The 20,182-nt window shown below is 30.1% G+C and overlaps 3 protein-coding genes across 6 annotated transcripts; 1 reads left to right on the top strand and 2 right to left on the bottom strand.

Moving 5' to 3' along the window:
* Positions 1-1,459: 1,459 nt before the first annotated feature.
* Positions 1,460-2,422, bottom strand: LOC137827144 (uncharacterized). The gene is made up of 3 exons (XM_068633363.1): positions 2,365-2,422; positions 2,020-2,121; positions 1,460-1,806 (listed from the first exon to the last, which is right to left on the bottom strand). Exons 1-3 carry the CDS (start codon positions 2,415-2,417, stop codon positions 1,551-1,553), a joined length of 411 nt encoding a protein of 136 aa, XP_068489464.1. The 5' UTR covers positions 2,418-2,422; the 3' UTR covers positions 1,460-1,550.
* Positions 2,423-3,372: 950 nt separating this feature from the next.
* Positions 3,373-10,630, top strand: LOC137824236 (oligoribonuclease). Of its 2 annotated transcripts, XM_068629776.1 has the most exons (9): positions 3,419-3,589; positions 4,938-5,072; positions 5,920-5,996; positions 6,711-6,792; positions 7,039-7,094; positions 8,571-8,663; positions 9,186-9,276; positions 9,420-9,480; positions 10,287-10,543. In XM_068629776.1, coding segments are annotated over exons 1-9 (669 nt in total). In that variant the 5' UTR covers positions 3,419-3,516; the 3' UTR covers positions 10,288-10,543. The 2 variants fall into 2 exon arrangements, with proteins under 2 accessions (XP_068485876.1, XP_068485877.1); XM_068629775.1 differs by lacking the exon at positions 9,420-9,480 and having other exon boundaries at positions 3,373-3,589; positions 10,287-10,630.
* Positions 10,631-11,006: 376 nt separating this feature from the next.
* Positions 11,007-13,952, bottom strand: LOC137824235 (protein TRIGALACTOSYLDIACYLGLYCEROL 2, chloroplastic-like). Of its 3 annotated transcripts, XM_068629774.1 has the most exons (6): positions 13,882-13,952; positions 12,698-13,286; positions 12,096-12,425; positions 11,706-11,821; positions 11,405-11,495; positions 11,007-11,321 (listed from the first exon to the last, which is right to left on the bottom strand). In XM_068629774.1, the coding sequence occupies exons 2-6, from the start codon at positions 13,220-13,222 to the stop codon at positions 11,229-11,231; spliced, it is 1,155 nt and encodes a 384-aa protein (XP_068485875.1). In that variant the 5' UTR covers positions 13,223-13,286; positions 13,882-13,952; the 3' UTR covers positions 11,007-11,228. The 3 variants fall into 3 exon arrangements, 2 of the variants coding, with proteins under 2 accessions (XP_068485875.1, XP_068485874.1); XR_011083222.1 differs by lacking the exon at positions 13,882-13,952 and having other exon boundaries at positions 11,706-11,832; positions 12,698-13,755; XM_068629773.1 differs by lacking the exon at positions 13,882-13,952 and having other exon boundaries at positions 12,698-13,826.
* Positions 13,953-20,182: the final 6,230 nt, after the last annotated feature.

The following is a 20,182-nucleotide window of genomic DNA, read 5'->3' as shown; positions in this document are numbered from 1 at the left end:
AAGTTTAGAGTTAAATATTATAAAGTATCTTAGAATATATAAATATTTATTTAAAATAATACTTTGCAAATATGAAACATTTTTAATTATGTATATTACCTTGTTAACTTGAGAAGTCTAAAGTGTCTTTTTAACTCATCTCTTCTTTTAGTAACTGAAGTGGAAAATTATTCTTTAGTCACTAAACTTAAGAAAAGTATCTTGATCTTATAAGAATATATATAATTACTTTTAAAAAATAATGTTTAACACTAAACTCATATACAATTATTGATATTTTTTCATTCATTTTAATCTTGTTAATTATTGATATAATAGTTTTTCAACCCTTTTCCTTTTTTCTATATTTTCTTATTTGGTCTTTTGTCATGTCCAAGCCCTTTTCATGAACAACAACCAGATCCTTTTCAATTATTCTGAGAATTTTTTTTTTTGGTTTTGTTTTTCTGATTGGTGTCTTGATGCGTGGACTTGTTTGTTTATGATCAAGAACATTTGAGTAGGTTGATTTATGATATTTTTTTAAGTAGCCTTTGTTGGTTTTGAGTTGACAACTTTTGACAAGTTATGAGGTATCTCTTTTGTTAAGAGTTGTTAGATAAAAAAGTTAGATCATCCCGAAATAGTTCATATTTTTTTTTGTTGATAAAAAAAAAATAACAACAACTAGATCCTTTTCAATTTGTATATAATGGATCTAGATGTATTTTGTGGAGTTTGGAAGAAACTGTAAAAATCCGCAAAGCAAATTTACAACAACAAAAATATTAAGTGTGAGTATGAATGTTGTCTTTGTTTCTTTTCTATAGTTTGGAAAACATTTTGCAAAGTAGTTTCAAATATGAAGGCAAAAAACCACAAAACCTTTTGGATGTAGTACTTGGTAAGTGATGTTAAGAACAAATAGCATGGGCAATCTCATTTTGAATCATTTCGTCATGCCTACACATTTACACACCCATTTGGGTCAGGATATGTTTCAGATTTCTCCAATGTCAAAAATTAAACTCTGTTTTTTACAACAATGTCCCTGAAGAATCGGTATATTATTGTGTTTTTTGTACAAAAAATCAGAAATGTGTGTGAATGCTAATAAAGATCAAGACCAAAGAAGAGTAATGGTACATTGTGTGTTAGATAAACTTTATTGTGAAAGTTATTTTCGGTCAAAATTTGTATAAGGGTTTTCTATGCGTGTTATAGTGATTTTGGGTCAGTTTAAACATTTATAGGTGTTTGTAATGTTTTTTGGTTTTGCTTAGTTTTTGGGGTTCTCAAACTATAATTTTCTTTATATTTCTCATCAATCATATACAAATTCCATCAAAATTGTATTTTTTTACACAAACAAATATTTTAACCATGAAGCCCTAACACTCTAGCACCATAATTTACAAGAATATGCAAATGGGGATGTGGCTTCAAAAGGTGCTCACACATTTATTCATTGCACACAGAATAAAGACAAACTGTGTTCTTATTCACATCCTATGTTGAAGGAGTGTTTGCTTACACTTTCAATGTACACAACACAAACAAATATTGTACATTTAATCTTTTTTCCTGCAGATTAGCTTTGCTGACTCCACAATATCTTCCAAAAGCCCAGTTCTACGTGGAGGTTCCTCATGCACTGGTGGTGGCAGAGGAACATCAGGGATCTCTGGTTCTTTAATCACTGGTACTTTAATCATTGGTTCTTTAAGCTCTGGTTTTTTGAAAAGCATTATCGCATGCTCCAAGTATTCATTATGACGAGATCGATTATACACATCAAATGGATCCATTGGTTGCTGTTGTATGATCCTTCATGGAAAAAAATGTGAACATCATGTAAGGGTCAAGATCAATAACCATGCAGCAATGAAAAGGGTGAAGAGAATCAATCACATGAATGAAAATAGTTAGGAACAGTCACATGTAGAAAATAATCACTTCATTAGAAAACTGGTTTTGCACCATTTGTGCTGTGTGTGATTTCAGTGTCGAACTATTTTTACTATGATGATGAGTCATCACCTCGGTGAGGATTGTGGTGGTGGTGCACCCTCCTTTGAAATCATTGAAATCTTTTGGCGTTTATTGGGAGAGTGTTCGGGTTCAGTCACCTTCTTTGGAGAACTGGTGAAACCCAAAAAGAAGAACAAGAAAGATCAGAAAATGAAAACAAGAATCAACAGTGAGCTTCAAGATTACAATGTATGTGAACAGGAGAAAAATAAACAGTACGTAACAGCAGGATAGAGATGGAAAATGAATTCATGCAAGAACTATGTTTTTCTGTAAGACAAAATGCAGATAAAAACAAGAATAAGGATAAAAAACAAAGTAAGAAAAAGGGTCAAAAGAATGGATGAACCTCACCTCTGTGGTGAATCATTCACTGCAATGGCTTTGCCTTTATTCTTTGGAGGCATAGCTGAAAAAGAATAGTCCCAAAGGGTATGGAAAGAATGAGTAGCAAGATTAAGATGCTTGAAAATTTTCAGAAGATGGAAATGCAGTAATGGGAAGTTGAAGGCAGATTTAATAAGTTTTTTCCTCCATGCAAACATGGTTTGGATCTGTTTTCTATGATTTAATTCATTTTTCTAAAAAATTATTTTTAATTCTAAATCTATATATATCAGTGTCTTTAATTATGTGACTTGCAGGTTTTTAATCATGCATGGATAATATTGATTTTATTCAGTTTTAATTTTGATCACTTATAATTACTCTACATGGTTAAATTTGGAAGAAGTTTGTGTCAGTAGGTGTAATTATATTTATTTGCAATATTTATTCATAATATTAAAATAATATGAAAAATATGTTATATATATATATATGATTTAAAACTTTAATTATGATAATTTTATCATATATGACCTTTTTTATTACATGGCAGTGTAAAAAATATTTGTATTATCAATAAATATATATTAATTTTTAATAGTGATTAGTTTAGAAAGTAGATTTTTTATAAAATTTAATTTTAAATCATTAACTAATTAGAAATCATAATAAATAAAAAATTATAAAATATTTAAAATGAAAGTAATATAAAATTAAAATTAATAATCTTTAAATGCAAGTTACTTTCTCACAGTATAAGTATATTATTTTAATGCTGTCTCTTTCCAAGAGCAACAAAGATAGGATTATATCTTTACATTAAAATCAATATGAATTTTATTTACTAAAAATGAATATGAATTTTATTTACTAAAAATGAATATGAATTTTATTTACATAAAAATCAATATGAATTTTAACAGGTCCAGAGATTTGGTTATTATTACTATTAGATTTTTATTTATTATTATTATTAGATTTTTTTAATTGATTATGTCCAAAATATATATAAACTTTGTATGTTTTTTTTTTTCTGTCTGCTCCAAAATTTTAATGAAATTATGTAGTTAAATTTGAACATGAAACTTTCTTCTCTCTTCATTTATTTCGAACAGCGCCAAAGTTAAAGAGTTTGAAGCACAGAAGCAAAGAAACAAAGAAAGAAGAAGCAAAGAAAAAATGGAGAAACTCGCAAATTCGTTTTCAGTGTTAGGACTCGACGCCGAAGATAGTCACGTTCCCACCACTGCGGGTATTTCTTTTCTCTTTTCTTTCTTCCGTTCAATTTCCACTTTTTAGATTATTATTTTTTATTTATTTTGAAGCGCAGTTGATGAACTTTGGGTTAGGGTTTCACATGTTCTTGTTGATCTGCGCATCTCTGAGAGAATCCAGTGTTTCTTTCAGAACTTTGAGAATTTATGGAAATTATTTTTGTTCAATTTTCGTGTTGAAGTGTTTTCCTTGCATGTTGGCTGTTTAGTGCACTGTTCCAATGCTGGAGTAAGATTCAGTTCTAATTTATAGTTCTTCATTACTTGACTGGAGTGCTGCTGCAAGATTCAGTTCTATTTTATAGTTCTTCATTTCTTGACTAGAGTGCTGCTGCAACAACATTAAAACACATTAATTATTTAAAACATGAAAAAGGAGTTTGTCCATTTCATGCATTTGAAGATACATGCGTAATTGCAAATGACCAAAAAAAAAAAAATAAAAAAAAATCAGTTGAATTTCACAAATCTTGGGGGATTATGGAAATTTATAATTCTCAATTTTGTCTTTCTTTTTCCGGTAGTAGTTTCAGAGTTCTTTCCATTAAATTTTGTATGCATCTATCCAAAATGATTTTGGATCTTCAATCTAAACACGTGACTCCACACTAATGAGGAAGAGGTTGTGGGTGTGGCTCCATGAAAAAGATTCAACCCATGTTTTGTGTGGTGCCAACCACAACTTCAAGCACAGTTGCTTGTAATCAGTAGATTTGGAGTTTTTGTCATAGTGAGATTAAGCGGGAGTTCCCGTGAGCAGCATTCAAGGTTGTTTGGAGAAGATGAAGAATTCGGCACGAAGAGACCATTTAGATTAGAATTGATTCTTTTTTTTTTTTGTTTTTAAGTTTGAGAAAAATATGCTTTTGGCCTCTCTAACATATCTAAACTTTAGTTTTAGTCCTTCTATTTTCTTTTGTCCATTTTTGGTCCCTTTAATTTTGAAATGTACCACATTTGGTCCCCCAAGTGCTTTAGACAACTCTTTTTATAGGAAATAAAAAAAATGGTTTAGATAGGGCTGAAGGACCAAGATGATACATTTTGTCAACCTCTCTCATACACGACTCAAACTATTCATGTAGCTAATCTCTCTTAGTGGGATAAGGTTGTTGTCTTTATTGTTTACTTTGGAGGTCAGATTGGTACTTTGTACTCGCTGAGATGTTACCTAATGCTTATATCTTCCCTAGTGATCTTGTTGCTCTCTATTTTATATTTACTTCTTGGTTACATAAATTTCTTGGATGGATGTTTTCTAGTGGAAACATTATGTTGATTACTTTGTGAGTGAACCAACAACTATTATATACTTTCATGGTGCAGGTAGTAATGGTGACAAGGGAGTTAATCCAGACATTGGCATTATACCAGTAAAAAAAAAGAAACAATATCAAGAAGATCCAGTGACTCCTTGTGAATACAAGTTACCTCTTGTCTGGATTGACTTGGAAATGACTGGTAAGCTTGTAGAATAACAAGGAGGGTGCTTTACTTGTTTGTGATTGCAATTGCAAAATTAATTTAGAAAGTATTTTTCATTGTGTTTTTTTTTTTTTTATGTTTGATCTGTATTGTTCAGAATCCTCCAAATCTTTCAGCAACAAAGCTCATACACTTTTTATACGGTATCCATAATCTTAATAAATACCTGTCATAGACTAGTTAAGATGTTTCCCTTTAACATGGCTGTAAATCTAAAGTAGAATCAGAGTAACTAAACTCAAGTGAGCCTTCATCCTAGCAATTTAGATAAGCTTTATATTTTGTAAACATGTGCTTACCGAAGGTGAATATTTGTTTAGTATTCTATCTTTCTGAGGATTATTTTCTTTAAGAAACTGCTTTTCCAGATAGTAGTCCCTATCTTATTTATGCTTCTATATGAGCCTATGGTGTGTGGACAAACCTTATAATATACTTACTTCATGTCTATCCATGTAACATTTACTTTTGTTGGATTTATTAACTGGACTCCTTTTACCTTCTAAAAACATGTCCTTTCTTGTTTGAATGATTGTCAGCCTATGATCTGAATGTTATTTAAATTTCATCATTTTCATCCTCTTAATTTGTTTCTCATCAAATTTGATACCATTTCTCCATGTTGTAGATTTTATCGGGTACAATACAATGCACTTGCCTCTTACATTTGATTATACATTGTTTTGTGGTATTTAATGGTGCTCACCAAGTAGGCTCTTTGGATAACATATGAATTGTTTAGTACCAGATAATTTTTTTATTGTTGTTTTACTTATCAATAATAACAATAACGACAACATATGAATGAACTGTGTTTGTGCAGGTTTAAATATTGAAGTGGACAGAATACTAGAGATTGCTTGTATTATTACAGATGGATATTTGACCAAAACAGTGGAGGTACTTAATTCATTGTTGCAATTTTCATGTTATTTTTTTTTTCTTTGTTTTGTGGTTGTTTCCATGCAACACTATATTTTGAGTGAGTTTCTACATTCTCTACCTAATGAAATGACATTTGTCTTTTCTACTTTTCTTTCTTCTTCATCTCTGCTTATCTGTAAGGAAAAACTAGCTTATTCCATAGACTAGCACATGTTTGGTATAACTTTTTTCAAGGAAATAATTCATTTTCTCTTGGAATGCTATCCCAAGGAGTGGGTGATGACGGTTCTTTCAAAATAAGTTAAACCAAAGTGTTAATAGAGTTTACGGCATTTAATGATCCTTAGCTTTCCTGTGCTTTCTTTTCATTCTCTGTTGTTTACATCAACTATTGCAGTGGGTACCTTGGTGGCTTTTCATTTTTTATGCAGATGGCACTTTTTAATTCAAATTCAAATTTTAACTTACGATCTTAGCTCCCACCCTTTTTTACTGAAAGGAGGGAAAAGTGCTATTTTATCTATTTTTTTGGAATTAAGAGAGGAATTCCAACACTATTTTATGGAAGCATAATTCCTTACACTGTCTCTGCCAAAAAAATCATTTGTTTTTCGCCTACTCTTTTTTGGCAAAGGATGAAATGTTGTGTATATTACAAGTATAGTAATGCAGTATGTATGATCCCTTCTGTGTGTGTATGAAAGAAAGTATCTGATTCTGCTATTTTAGGGTCCTGATTTGGTCATCCATCAAACTGAGGAGTGCCTTGGCAGGATGGGAGAATGGTGTCAGAATCATCATGGATCTAGTGGTAAGTGGTGAATGCTATGTTTTGATACTATACTTTTATTCATAGAAAAAAAATATTGGGAAGATGGCCATGAGGAGTATAAGATAGATAAAATAATTCAATATTTTATTGAATATGAAGAAATTTGAGACTTTAATACTGTATTATTCATGAATTGTTGATTGGTTGCTTTTTCTTAACATGGTCTTTTATTTCTGTTGAATAAGATTTTAAAGGGCATTGACTAACCATTTTCAATGAATTTAGGATTAACAAAAAAGGTGCAACAGAGTACCATTAGTGAAGGAGAAGCTGAAAAGCAGGTTTGTAGTAATTATACTATGTGGCAAGCTCTCTTTTTGTAGGATTTTACTTTCAATCTACTATCACATTAAATGGATACTGTTTTTTAATACATATTCAATGAAGTAGAAAAAATGTTATCCTTTTCGTATTGACAGATGAAATAGTTAAACTTGTCTATCAGGTATTAAAGTGATAGAATAGACAACCTTCTATTAAATATGTCTATGAGATAAAGAATAAGAAATATTAAAATGTGTAATAGTCAGTTGGGTCAGCTGTCAGTTATTTAAGCTGAGACTATTAATAAGGGAAGTTTGTTAGTAGTAGTTGGCAGAAAAATTGTATAGTTGCGTTGGAGGGTTCAGGTTCCTCAAAATACTTGAGACTAATTCAATTGAGAACTGTTTCTGAGTGAGTAGTTCCTTAAGATCAATAAAGGCATTCTTGTTTCTCTAGTTTTTCTAGATCCAAATCCAATCCCAGTTTTATCAGAGTTTTAGTGTGCAAAAGGAAATTAAATTTCTCATTATCCTTAAATTTCATTAAAAGTACATTTAGTCCAGGCTGGAAATTTTTTGGCAGACTCCCTACCAGAAAACCTATTATCTATTCTCTGATGATTCTTGATATTGACATGAATAGTTGAAATAAATGCATTCATAAGTAGTCTGTGATCTAGTCATTAAGTAATGTGTATGATTTATTTAAGTAGTTATAACTTATAGGGCTATACAGTAATCCGGAGAGTGCTGCTGTTGCCATTCTTCTAGGCTGATGATAAATATTGCGCTAATGGTTTCTTTTGTTGTGTTGTCCATGCAGTGATGTATCTAATATTATAGGACAAATCTAGGCTAAACTTCAGAAGATATAATTCTTTTATCTACAGAATGACCTATCCTGTACTGATGATAAATATTGCACTAATGGTTTCTTTTGTTGTATTATCCATGCAATGATGCATCTAATATTATAGGTCAAATTTAGGCTAAAATTAGGAAGAGATAATTCTTTTCTCTACGGAATGGCCTATCCTGTGCTTACCCTTTTAAGAGCCTTGGGAGAACCATACTACAAAATCTAGCTATTGTAGTTGAAAAGCCCAATGCCCTACAAATCCTATACTTCCAATGTGGGATTCAAGTCCCACACCTTACAATTGGATCCTAGCAAGCCGAAAGCCAATAAGTATGCTGGAGAAAAAACCAGTTGGCATTTGGCATCCTACTCCTGCATCAAGCCGATGCTATCAGTTCCAGTCATATGGGAGTATTCATGGATCCCCCATGTGACATTTGCTTGTTTTGTTGGAAGTGTCTGTAAACTGATATCCTTTTTTTTTTCTTTATGTTGGCACTTTATCTGTGACAAATTGAAGTACTACATTTGGTCTTGACTGGAGTGCATGTGCAATGACTAAATCTCTTCCTTTATTTGTTTCATTCATTGTTTTATGTTATGATGAAATTTTGTAATATCTTGCAAAACTGCAGGTTATTGAATTTGTACAGAGACATCTTAATGTTGATTCACACACACCTCTCTTGGCAGGAAATTCGATATATGTTGATTTTCAATTTCTGAAGGTATTGGTTCTGCCATTATAACTTGAGGATCGTGGCTTTGCTGAAGTATCATTAATTTCCAAATTCTAATTATCATAATATTGTTTTTCTTTAAAGATTCTGACGTATTCCGTATACATTGGATTTATTTTGTAAATTTCTGGTATAAATTATCAGTCCTACACACCATCAAATTTAAACTTTTTAAATAACAAAATATTACAATGCCACAATATTATTGGGCATTGTTTATGTCATGCTTGCCAAGTCATGGTAATTAATAATGTTGATCAAAATAATACATCACAGCATTTATGAAGTTTGCACATCTGGTAAAAGATCAAGTTGAGATGCCGCATGAAAATTTGTCATCTGAATATATATAATGTCTATAATTTTAAACCAATTCCTCTTCCCTTATGCATAACCTTATCAAGCCTTATTGAAAGCATATATTGCTGTTTTTATTTAGTATGTCCATATATCCTATTTTTCCTCTTTGAAATATTCCGTTAACTGTCATAACTCGATCAACTTTTGCAGAAATACATGCCAACATTGGCGAGTCTATTCTCTCATGTACTTGTTGATGTTAGTAGTGTTAAAGCTCTCTGCATTCGCTGGTTTCCCAAAGGTGAGAAATTACACAATTAGTATGTAATGAAATTTTATTTGGTGTTAGTGCATTAAATCATACCATAGTTTTTTGTATTTGTTTTGAATTATCCCCCATAAAACTAAGGAATTGCTTGGGCTTGATATTGTTGGCCGTTTCAGTGCATATCACTGCATTACTGGATCTGTTACGTGAATATTATTCTTCTATTTGGTTGAACTGGTAAGTAAATGATGAAACATCTCATTTCCATAAAAAAGATTATGAATTAAGTATTACCCTTTTCAGACTAAAATATAAAGAATTCCTTTTGTCTGTTGGTCCTTTGTGTCAAAATTCTGATTTGACTTCCTGGTATTGTTTTCCCATTTTATGCAAGGCATATTTGTTGGACAAATTTAATTGCTCATGAATCAGAGATTTTCACATTTTTACCTTACTGTGTTTTATTCTGACCTTCCCTCAACACCCTGTGGGTAAAAGAAAGTTGAGAATGTGGAAATCCGGAAAGCTACCAACCGAAGGGATAATTTAAAACTTGCTACCCCTCTCCCCAGCAAAAAATTCAACTAACGAACAAATAGAGGGAAAAAATTGGTTTTTTAAGTGCAACGACTTTAGAGATATTATTATGTGATAGCGTAAAGATGCTTAGAAACTTGGCAAGGTAACTAACGTAGGTGCTTATAGATATTTTTTTGATGCTTTAACTTTGAAGTTTGGAATCTCACCAGCCATCCCTTTTGCTTTTGGGTATGATTTGATCGTAGTTAGTTACTTTGTTTTAGTTTTGACTATTCTTTGCCACCAGTTTTATCTTGCATGGTTATTAGTTTCACAATTTCGATAGATGAGAAACAATGAATACCTGCGTTCTGGGATTTCTGTTACTTATTGATCATAACAATTATGTCATTTCCTGTTTCGTAAGCGATGTTGTTGACTAATTATTAATAAATCAGTGAGAGCTGAGAAAGAATTTAGGATACGCCAGCTTGCAAATTATAAAAGGTTTGTCATTTATGCAGATCTGAAGAACGCACCTTCAAAAGAAAACAGACACAGAGCCATGGATGACATTAGAGAAAGCATCGAGGAACTTAGATACTACAAGGAAAATATTTTTAAGCCTAAGTCCAGAAAGTGATCGGGTTGCAGAGAACCAGCGTGTGAATGGTTATGGGTTTCCAGTTCATGTGTAAATGTCATTGGTATGGCTTGTGATCTTGGATAGATTGTACTTTTGGCAGTTACTGCAAAATCGCATTTAAATCTTTGTCGGAAACCTTGATGTTTTCCACAACTCTTACAAAAAACTTTGATTGTCGAATACCATGCCCAAAGAAATATAAAACAAGTTTAGTTCTTTACACGGATTAAAAGTGTCAATAAACATATCATATGTTAAAATAATTTAATAACATAGCCATACTCTTTTGATAATTATATTGTTTTTATCTGTAATAAAATTAATATTTTTCTGATTGAAAACAATGCGTTTAAATTTTTTGTAAAGATTAAATGAGCATGAATATCAAGTTCAAGGTAACAAACTGAACGTGCATGTGATGTTAAAGGTAACTAGGACACAAATTATAGTGTTGGAAATCACAATGGATACAGAAAACTCCGTTCGTATAACCGCTTTGAATGTGCCATGAGCCTGTAACCAGTAACTTTTTTCCTTCTGAAGGCTTAGAGTTTCAACCATTAAAATTAGTCCTTGCAACACAAATGAGTGGAAACTATTTCATGAAAACAAGGTAATTCACATAGAAATCAATTCCAAACTGGTCAGTACCACCTGCATTCGTTGTGACAAGGAAAGACAACTTTTATGACACCAGAATGCAAGAAACATAGGGACCTAAGAAATAGCTAAAATAGATGAAAGTGTATTTTTCTTCTCCAATGTTGCAGTAGATCTAAACATTGTTCACAATACTATTACCTATCTCCATATTTTGACTTCACAACTGCCTGCTGAGATTCTTGATAAGCAATTTCAAATTCTTTTTAGTAGTCTCGTCCCCAGTAAAACCCACAATATCCTTGCTAATATACTGTAGTGATACAGCCAAAAATCAAATAATTAGATAGGCAAATACTATTCATAATAATTGGATTTTGCACATTAGCGTCTTACCTCGATGTTCTTCAAGGTAAAACTAAGTGTGTTTATGGACTTATGAACCAGTTCAGTGTTCTCAGGGGTCATAATGGATGAATGTACCCTTCTGCGTACACAAAGCATGATTTGTGTTAGACATTATACTTGGATAATGTTTGGAGTGTAAAATTAAAGAATAGAAAGAACTGTGGAATCAGTCCAATTTTGTCCAGTCATAATGGGCAAAGAAGCACATTCTGGATAGGCATGGGTATCTGAATATGGGCAGCATGAGAATTGGTGATAGACTAGAGCTCTAGAAGTTTAGACAATTAACCTCAAATCCTCAGAAGCTTGGGTAAGGTTTTGGGTTAAATTCTCGAGTTCCTTCAACAGACCACTATCGCGGACTTCAGCTAACAAAGGATGAACATCTTCAGCCATGGCTTTGATCTGAGGCATTACTACATCAAAGTGAAAACATAGGCATGAGAATGCATGACAGAATAATTGAACAACAAAAAAGAAAGAAAGAAACACCTACTGCATATGATAAATGAATGACATAAATGTTCAACAAATGCTTATTCACCACTATTATTTTATTATGTTTTTGGAGATGGAAGAAACTAAAATTTCATTCATCATCATCATCATCATACACTCATCAATTTTTCTTTTGCCAAGAAAATTGTCTGATCCAACAGTCCATTCAAGAGCCCCATACCTGTGTGAGAAGAGGTTTTGCTTCTTCAATGATGGAAAGTGCTCTTTCTACCAATGAATAGCTATTGCTGATACCAATTTCCTCTAAAGCACGCCCAAGGCGAGTGCATATCCGAACCAATGTATCCAAACTTGTTCCTTGCTGGCCATTGATCTTTTCACGATCACACACAATAAGACCTTCCTTAGCACAGTCTTGGTCAAGAGGACCAACAGAAGGTGTTGGAATTGGATCACGAGGAGTGATGTCAATTTTTGTTTCCATCAAAAGACCTGACTGGTTTACCTCAATCAGTGAATTCCGTGGTATAATTGTTTTAACATCATCAACCTGCAAATTGAAAACTCGTGGTTTAATATAATTCAACAATTAAGGTTCTCTTCAAAGAAATTTCTCAGTAAACATTTATAAGAAAAGAATATAAGATAAAATAAATCGAGTTTCTAGTACATTATGTTCTTCAACTTTTTGAGAAATTAGGTGAAAGAAATTCTGTAAAAGTTTGGTACATAAGTTCATTTTAACCTATAGAAGAAATCATCCATACAAGACCTTAATCAAAGATTATCAAACTTTTAATATACGAGAGTATTGAAAGAGACCTCAACAACTGCTTCAATACTCTTCAAAGAAGGATTAACACCAATGACATTGCCAACAGTGGCCCCTCTGATTCTCACAGGTGTTCCTTTTCTTATGCCACAAGCTTGAGCAAACAGAATCACCATTGTGTACTTGCTGAATTTGGATCTTATTTGGAAGCCCCTCAACCAGGCCAAACTAAGAACAAATAGGACAGTACCAGACACTAAAAACAGTCCAACCCCACCTTCCCAGATGCTTCTATCGCTGAAACCAAAATCACTTAATGGCTTCAATGTCTGCCTCCAAACAGTGTGTGGAATGTTCAACAAAGCTGCAGCTGGATCTTTTGCATCCGCAATAGATGATGACCTTTGGTCATGACCTGCATCAGCAGCAGATGTAGCTCTTGTTCTGTTGATGTGTATTTGGTGGTGTCTAATTGGGAAAGGCTTAAAAGTTGGAGAATTTCTTGGTAGGGTAATCAGACATGAAGAAGAAGAAGTTGGCAATGATGAAACACGGATTGCAATGCTCCCAACCATCTTCTAAACAACCTCTTAGCCCCGAAGTTCTATCATCCACACACACTAAGCTAAAAATTTTGACCTACAACAATCTCACTAAACTAGAATCAAAATCACATGAATCTAATCAACACTTCCAAAAAAATTACGTGAGCAAATAAAATGAAAAACAAAATAGAAACCCAAAAGGCACAATTACAGAGAGTGAGGTATACAGAACCGAATCCAAGAAATAGTTATATTAAACGTAGGATTAAAACACAAACACAAAACAAAATCTTTAGACTTTTCCATTCCATAATGTCAATATTATTGCAGAAATGGAAAGTTAGTCATTCGAGGGTAGCATGATATTGGGTTTTTCTTGGTTACACCATAATCCCAAACAAAATGAAATTCCGGGGAACACATAAAAGTGTTTTCAATTATATTCAGCTCCAAAAAAAGATACCATTTTGCACCTAACAAGCAAGAAAAATGAAAACTTTTCAGATGAATTAAATACCCAATAAAAAAACTCATTGGTGAAATTGAAAAATGTGAGTAATGTCAGGAATGCAAAATACTAGTTTTGGTTTAGAGAACAATGACACTGCTGGCGTCATCGAAAAGCAAGAGACATTGCAGAGAGAAGAGACATAAACATAATATAGTTTGGGAATGGATGAGAAAAAAACCTATGTTGCATTAATAATCATAGACAGAATCGAAGATGAGCCATTTCAGTTTTCACTTCAGTAAATTCTTATAAATATTTTATTAAAAACTATGCAGCTTTTTTTGTGTGCCAAATAATCGTTTAATATGTTATATAGTTAATTTTCTATTACTTCATCTTATCAATGATATTTTTTTATTGGTTTGAGAATAAAGAGATTACACTTAATTTGTTTAAAATAATAATAGTTTATTACTCTACTTTATTCGCAATAATTCATCACATTCTTGTTTTTCTCATGATTATGTTAGTGCTTCATGATGACCAAATAATTTTGACTTGTTTATTTTTCACTTGACATTGTATTATACCTAAAAATAGTTTAGTTATTAATTGAGAGATTTTAATCTTCAAATTTTAATTGCTACAATTAAGTTATTAGATATTACAAACTATGCGATTTTAGTAATTAAGATTAATTTTAGTTTGGAAGTAGTTTGTGCTTTACATTGTAAAATGCATGAAATTATTATTACTGAATAAATATTTATACAATTAAAAATTACTGGCTAAATAAATTAAGGAAGTCAAATATTGCATGGTTAAAAATAAGGATAAAATATTGTATTAATAAAATAAAAAATTTACAGATTCTAAAACTGGAATGGAATCTCCTTAGGGTGTGTTTGGATTAGAGGGTGTGGGGGAGTGGAAAGTTGAGAGTGTGAGTGAGCGGAAGTGTGGAGAAAGTTGCGGGTGTTTGGATTGAGATATGTTAGAGTGGATGTGTGAATAAAGTTTATTGAAAAGTGTGAATGATGTGATAATTGTGAGAGTATTTTAATATATTTTGAATAGTGTAAATTGTAAGATTACAAATTTACCCTTGTATATAAATAAATAGGAAAATGAAATATTAATTAGTTTAAAGATATTTAAGTTAATTAAAATAATTAGTATTATATTATTTAATTTCTATTACATTATATATAATAATAAAGTATACTTTTGTCCATGTGTGTAAAAAAATAATAATAAAATTATTATTATTTTTGTACATAATTTTCATAATTAAAATAATTGTAAGTTTCAATTATAACTTAAAAAATAATATAAAATTGAAATGAATTAAAAAAATAGAATATAGAAATGAAATATAAATTCTTCGTTTATAATTTTATTAATTGAAAATATTTGTATTAGTACAAGAGAGCAGAACAAAACCACAACACAATGCAAGTCTAAGATTGATCAAACTGTGCCTGAAAAAAAAAATCATTGAAAAATTAGTTCAAAAAACATAAAATCATAAATTTGGAAAATTATAAGCATAATCGATTATCAACCCAGTGCAAAATACGACATAATCGATTATCCAAATCTTTATGGCACATAATCGATTATGCTTCAAGTGCAAAAACGACCATAATCGATTATCTCACGATTTTTTTTTACAGATAATCGATTATGTGATGATATACGCTCATTTTCAGCCATAATCGATTAAGCACCATTCAAATACATGCTCTCACCTCTGATGAACCCAGAGATGAACCCAACACGTGAGATGAACAACCTATACGTAACTCAAGCCCCTACCACACACTATGATGGCTTACGAATCTCTCCAACCACACTACACTACACACTCTAATGGCTTCGCTTTCTTTGCTTATCTGTGAATGGAGGAACCAGCTTCATGCATCGTTTTATATAGCATTTAACTAGCTTCATTCCACACCTACCTCACCCACTGCATTCATTCAACTTTCACACGGTCAAACGATTCCTGAGCCAAGTCAGTAATCTAATGCTTTCATGTGGCTTGCATGCAAGGGCACTGTTCAGCACAAAAGTTAGGGCACCAACGTAACTTCCTATGAATGACGTGGCACTCGCTCTCCTCTACTTTCTCTTCATCTTTGGGGAGAACCGAAATTCACTCCCCTTTCTCTTTCCTTCCACCCTCACCCGCAACAATACATGGATCCAAATGGGGTGGTGTTGTGACTTCCGTCGTCGACAACAGTACCACCCCTGGAAGCAAACAAGCCCTTAGAGATTGTTAACACCTGTTTATTTCCTTTAAACTATGAAGGGAAGTGAAAAGACGGAATTTTCTCGCACGTCAGATCATCTAATGGAATGACATGGAGGGCTCAGATATTTCCTTTTGACATACATGAATTTTTAAATATTTCTTACATAGATGAATTTTTTTATAGCGAATATTTATTATCTAAATAAAAATTAGATTTTAATGTTGTATATAATCTTAATCAATTAAAAATTTAATAATGATAGAAGTTCATACACATGTGACACCTCTGAAACGGAAAAGTGTGGAATAGACTCAATACTCTAAACATTCAATTTATTAGACTCACAACACCTCTGAAAACTTAAGAAAAATTGCGATCACAACACCTCTGAAAACTTAAGAAAAACTGCGGAAACTTAAGCAAAATAAGAAAAGAGAGTGAAAAAACAAAAACAAGTAATCAACTAAATGCAATAAACACAGAAAAATAATGATAGAAGTTCATACACATGCGACACATAAAAACTAAAGGAACCAACCATTTGTCCAATATAAAACCTTAGAAAAATCATATAAACACGAGAACAACGATGAATTATCCAATATAAAACCTTAGAAAAATCATATAAACACGAGAATAATGATGAATTGTTCAATATAAAACCTTAGAAAAATCATATAAACACGAGAACAACGATGAATTGTCCAATATAAAACCTTAGAAAAATCATATAAACACGAAAACAACGATGAATAAAACAAAGAAAGTGAAATTAGCAGAAGAATCGAGCAAGAAACATAAAGGCTCTGTTTGGATTAGGGAGGGGATGTGTGAGGATTTGAGGGAGTGGATGTGTGAGGAAAGTGTGAAAAAAGTGAGTGTGTTTGGATTGAGGTACGTTAGGGTGGATGTGTGAAGAAAGTTTATGGGAGTTTGTGAGTGATGTGATGGTTATGAGAAAATTTTAATTTTTTTTAAATGTGTTACTTTACAGATTAACCCTTGCCTATTAAAAAAATTAATAATAAAATGAGTTGTTTTTGTTTAAAAATGAAAAACTTTCACACATTTCGTAGATTTAAAAATTATAATTAAAAAATATATGTTAAATGTAAATATGTATAATGTATAATATAAAAACTATAATTAGAAAAAAAAAATATGTATTCAACAAATTAAATAAAAACATAACTTCAAGTAATAAAATTGAAAAATAAATCAAATCTTATATAAATAAAAAGATATTATTTTTTAATATTAAAAACCCTCTAGAAATGAAAAATAAAAAATACCACAACAACAAAAATATAACGTAATTAACAATAGAAAAAAATTTCATAAAAAATTATAATAAAATAAATTATAATTCATAAACATAATAACTATATATAGAAATATATTAATATAAACATAACAAAAATAAAAAATAAAAACAGAATTTCAAATAATTTCTTTAAATATTAAACATATACTATAAAATTAAAAAAATAAATCACATCTTATATAAATAAAAAATTACTATTTTTTAATATTAAAAAACTTCACAATAAAGCAATCTAAAAAATACAATAGTGACAAAAATATAACTTAATTAACCATAGAAAAGGATTCCATAAAAAATTATAATAAAAAATAAGGATAAAAACGTATTAGTAGTATAATCCGATATAGTTCAATAATTAATTATTATTATTTTGTTTTATTAAATATTTGTGTTAGTTAAATTTATTTAATAGCTAATATTTATAATAAAGTGTAGTTTTTATTAATAAATTATGTAAAAATACGTGAAAATATATTAATTATATTTTCAGTTTCTAATGAATAATTTATGTTAGAATAAAATAATTTTAAGTGATGGATTGTTTTTAGGGATTTTTTTGTATTAAATAAATTAAATATTTAGTATAAAAAATGAAAAATGTTTAGTATAATCTTTTGGTGATGATCATGATCCAACCCAGGTAATATTTTCAATTTTAATTAGATATAGTATATTTTTTTCTTAAAAAAAAAACAAAATCCAACCACATTTAATAAAATATCTGATTAGAACTTGAAAAATAGGTATCACCTCATCTACTATAATAACTAATATATAAATGGAAGATTTTATTTAACTATATTTTTTTTACATTGATTTATAATATTTTATAAAATAATAAACAAACTTAAAATTTTTTTAAAATTTATTATGATTTGTTTCTTCATTTTAAATATTATATATATATATATATATATATATATATATATATTTTAAACATTGTACAATAAATTTTTTAAAATACTAATACATTCAAATGAAGCATTGTGATACATTCAAATGAGGGTAAATTTGGAAATAAGGGATGCTGACATGACTTTCCCTCTACATCTCTTCATTTTGAGGGAGGATATTTACTGTTCACAGGTATATTCTCTCCTTCACTTCCCTGCACATCCCTTGATCTAAACCATGGATATCCACTCACATCCTTTGATCTAAACGATGAATTGTCCAATATAAAACCTTAAAAAAAATTATATAAACACGAGAACAACGATGAATTGTCCAATATAAAACCTTAGAAAAATCATATAAACACAAAAACAACGATGAATAAAACAAAGAAAGTGAAATTAGCAGAAGAATCGGGCAAGAAACATAAAGTGCAAATGAATAAAACAAAGAAGGTGAAATTAGCAGAAGAAGAATCGGGCAAGAAACGTAAAATGCGCTACAGAAGTTGTTCTTCATTCCCCAAAAATGAGTGTAAGCACTGGAGAGTTAGACAGACCTTAATACTCTTTAACACTCCTCCTTCTATATTGCAGTGGTACCGGAAAGTGAAAAGAGAACTCTTCTCGCACGTCAGATTATCTGATGCATGGAGGGCCCAAATATATTTTTAATTAAGTAAAGTTTTTATATATTAAGCATTTAATATATTTTTGAAACTTAATTATATTTGAGTTTAATTTAATTTTGACACTTAGTTCTATTGAGTTTGAATTCTAATTTAAAATTTAAATATTTCCTTTTGATACAGATGAATTTTTTTTATAGCGAATATTTATTATCTAAATAAAAATTAGATTTTAATGTTGTATACAGTCTTAATAAATATCAATTAAACATTAAAATTTTAAATATCAAATTAATAATTATTTTAAATATAAGTGATTTTAAAATGTTGTACTAAACATAGTTTTATGACTAAATTTTGATGAAATCCTAATATCTAAATATTATTTTATGTTAAAGCTATTAAGGAAATAATAATTATCAAATTATATGCAATTATTTTATGCAATATTGTACGGTATTGTACGATATTGTACTCAATTATATGCAATTAATTTAATAATGATAGAATAACTCTCTATATATTTCTTATATATAAAGTGATGTAACCATAGACATAAGAGAATAAAAAACCTCTCTTCTTTTTACACGAGAACGAGAACAACGATGAATTGTCCAATATAAAACTTTAAAAAAATCATATAAACACAAAAAACGATGAATAAAACAAAGAAAGTGAAATTAGCAGAAGAATCGGGCAAGAAACATAAAATGCAAATGAATAAAACAAAGAAAGTGAAATTAGCAGAAGAAGAATCGAGCAAGAAACGTTAAATGCGCTAAAGAAGTTGTTCTTCACTCACAAAAAATGAATGTAAGCGCCGGGAAGTTGACCGACATTAATACTCTTTAACACTCCTCCTTTTATATTGCAGTGACACCGGAAAGTGAAAAGACAACTCTTTTCGCACGTGAGATTATCTGATGCTTGGAGGGCCCATATATATTTTTAATTAAGTAAAGCTTTTATATATTAAGCATTTAATATAATTTTGATACTTAATTCTATTGAGTTTGAATTCTAATTTAAAATTTAAATATTTCCTTTTAATATAGATGAATTTTTTTATAGCGAATATTTATTATCTAAATAAAAATTAGATTTTAATGTTGTATATAATCTTAATAAATATCAATTAAAAATTATAATTTTAAAATATCAAATTAATAATTATTTTATATTTTTAAATATAAGTGATTTTAAAATGTTGTACTGAACACAGTTTTATGACTAAATTTTGATGAAGTCATAATATTTAAATATTATTTCAAGTTAAAGTTATTAAGAAAATAATAATTATCAAATTATATGCAATTATTGTATACAATATTGTACGATATTGTACCTAATTATATGTAATTAATTTAATAATGATAGAATATCTCCCTATATATTTTCTATATATGAAGTGATGTAACCTACATAGAATAAT

This window comes from Phaseolus vulgaris, chromosome 8, assembly GCF_000499845.2.
Source record: "Phaseolus vulgaris cultivar G19833 chromosome 8, P. vulgaris v2.0, whole genome shotgun sequence".
Lineage (NCBI taxonomy): Eukaryota > Viridiplantae > Streptophyta > Magnoliopsida > Fabales > Fabaceae > Phaseolus > Phaseolus vulgaris.
This window is presented reverse-complemented; position numbering and strand designations above follow the sequence as displayed.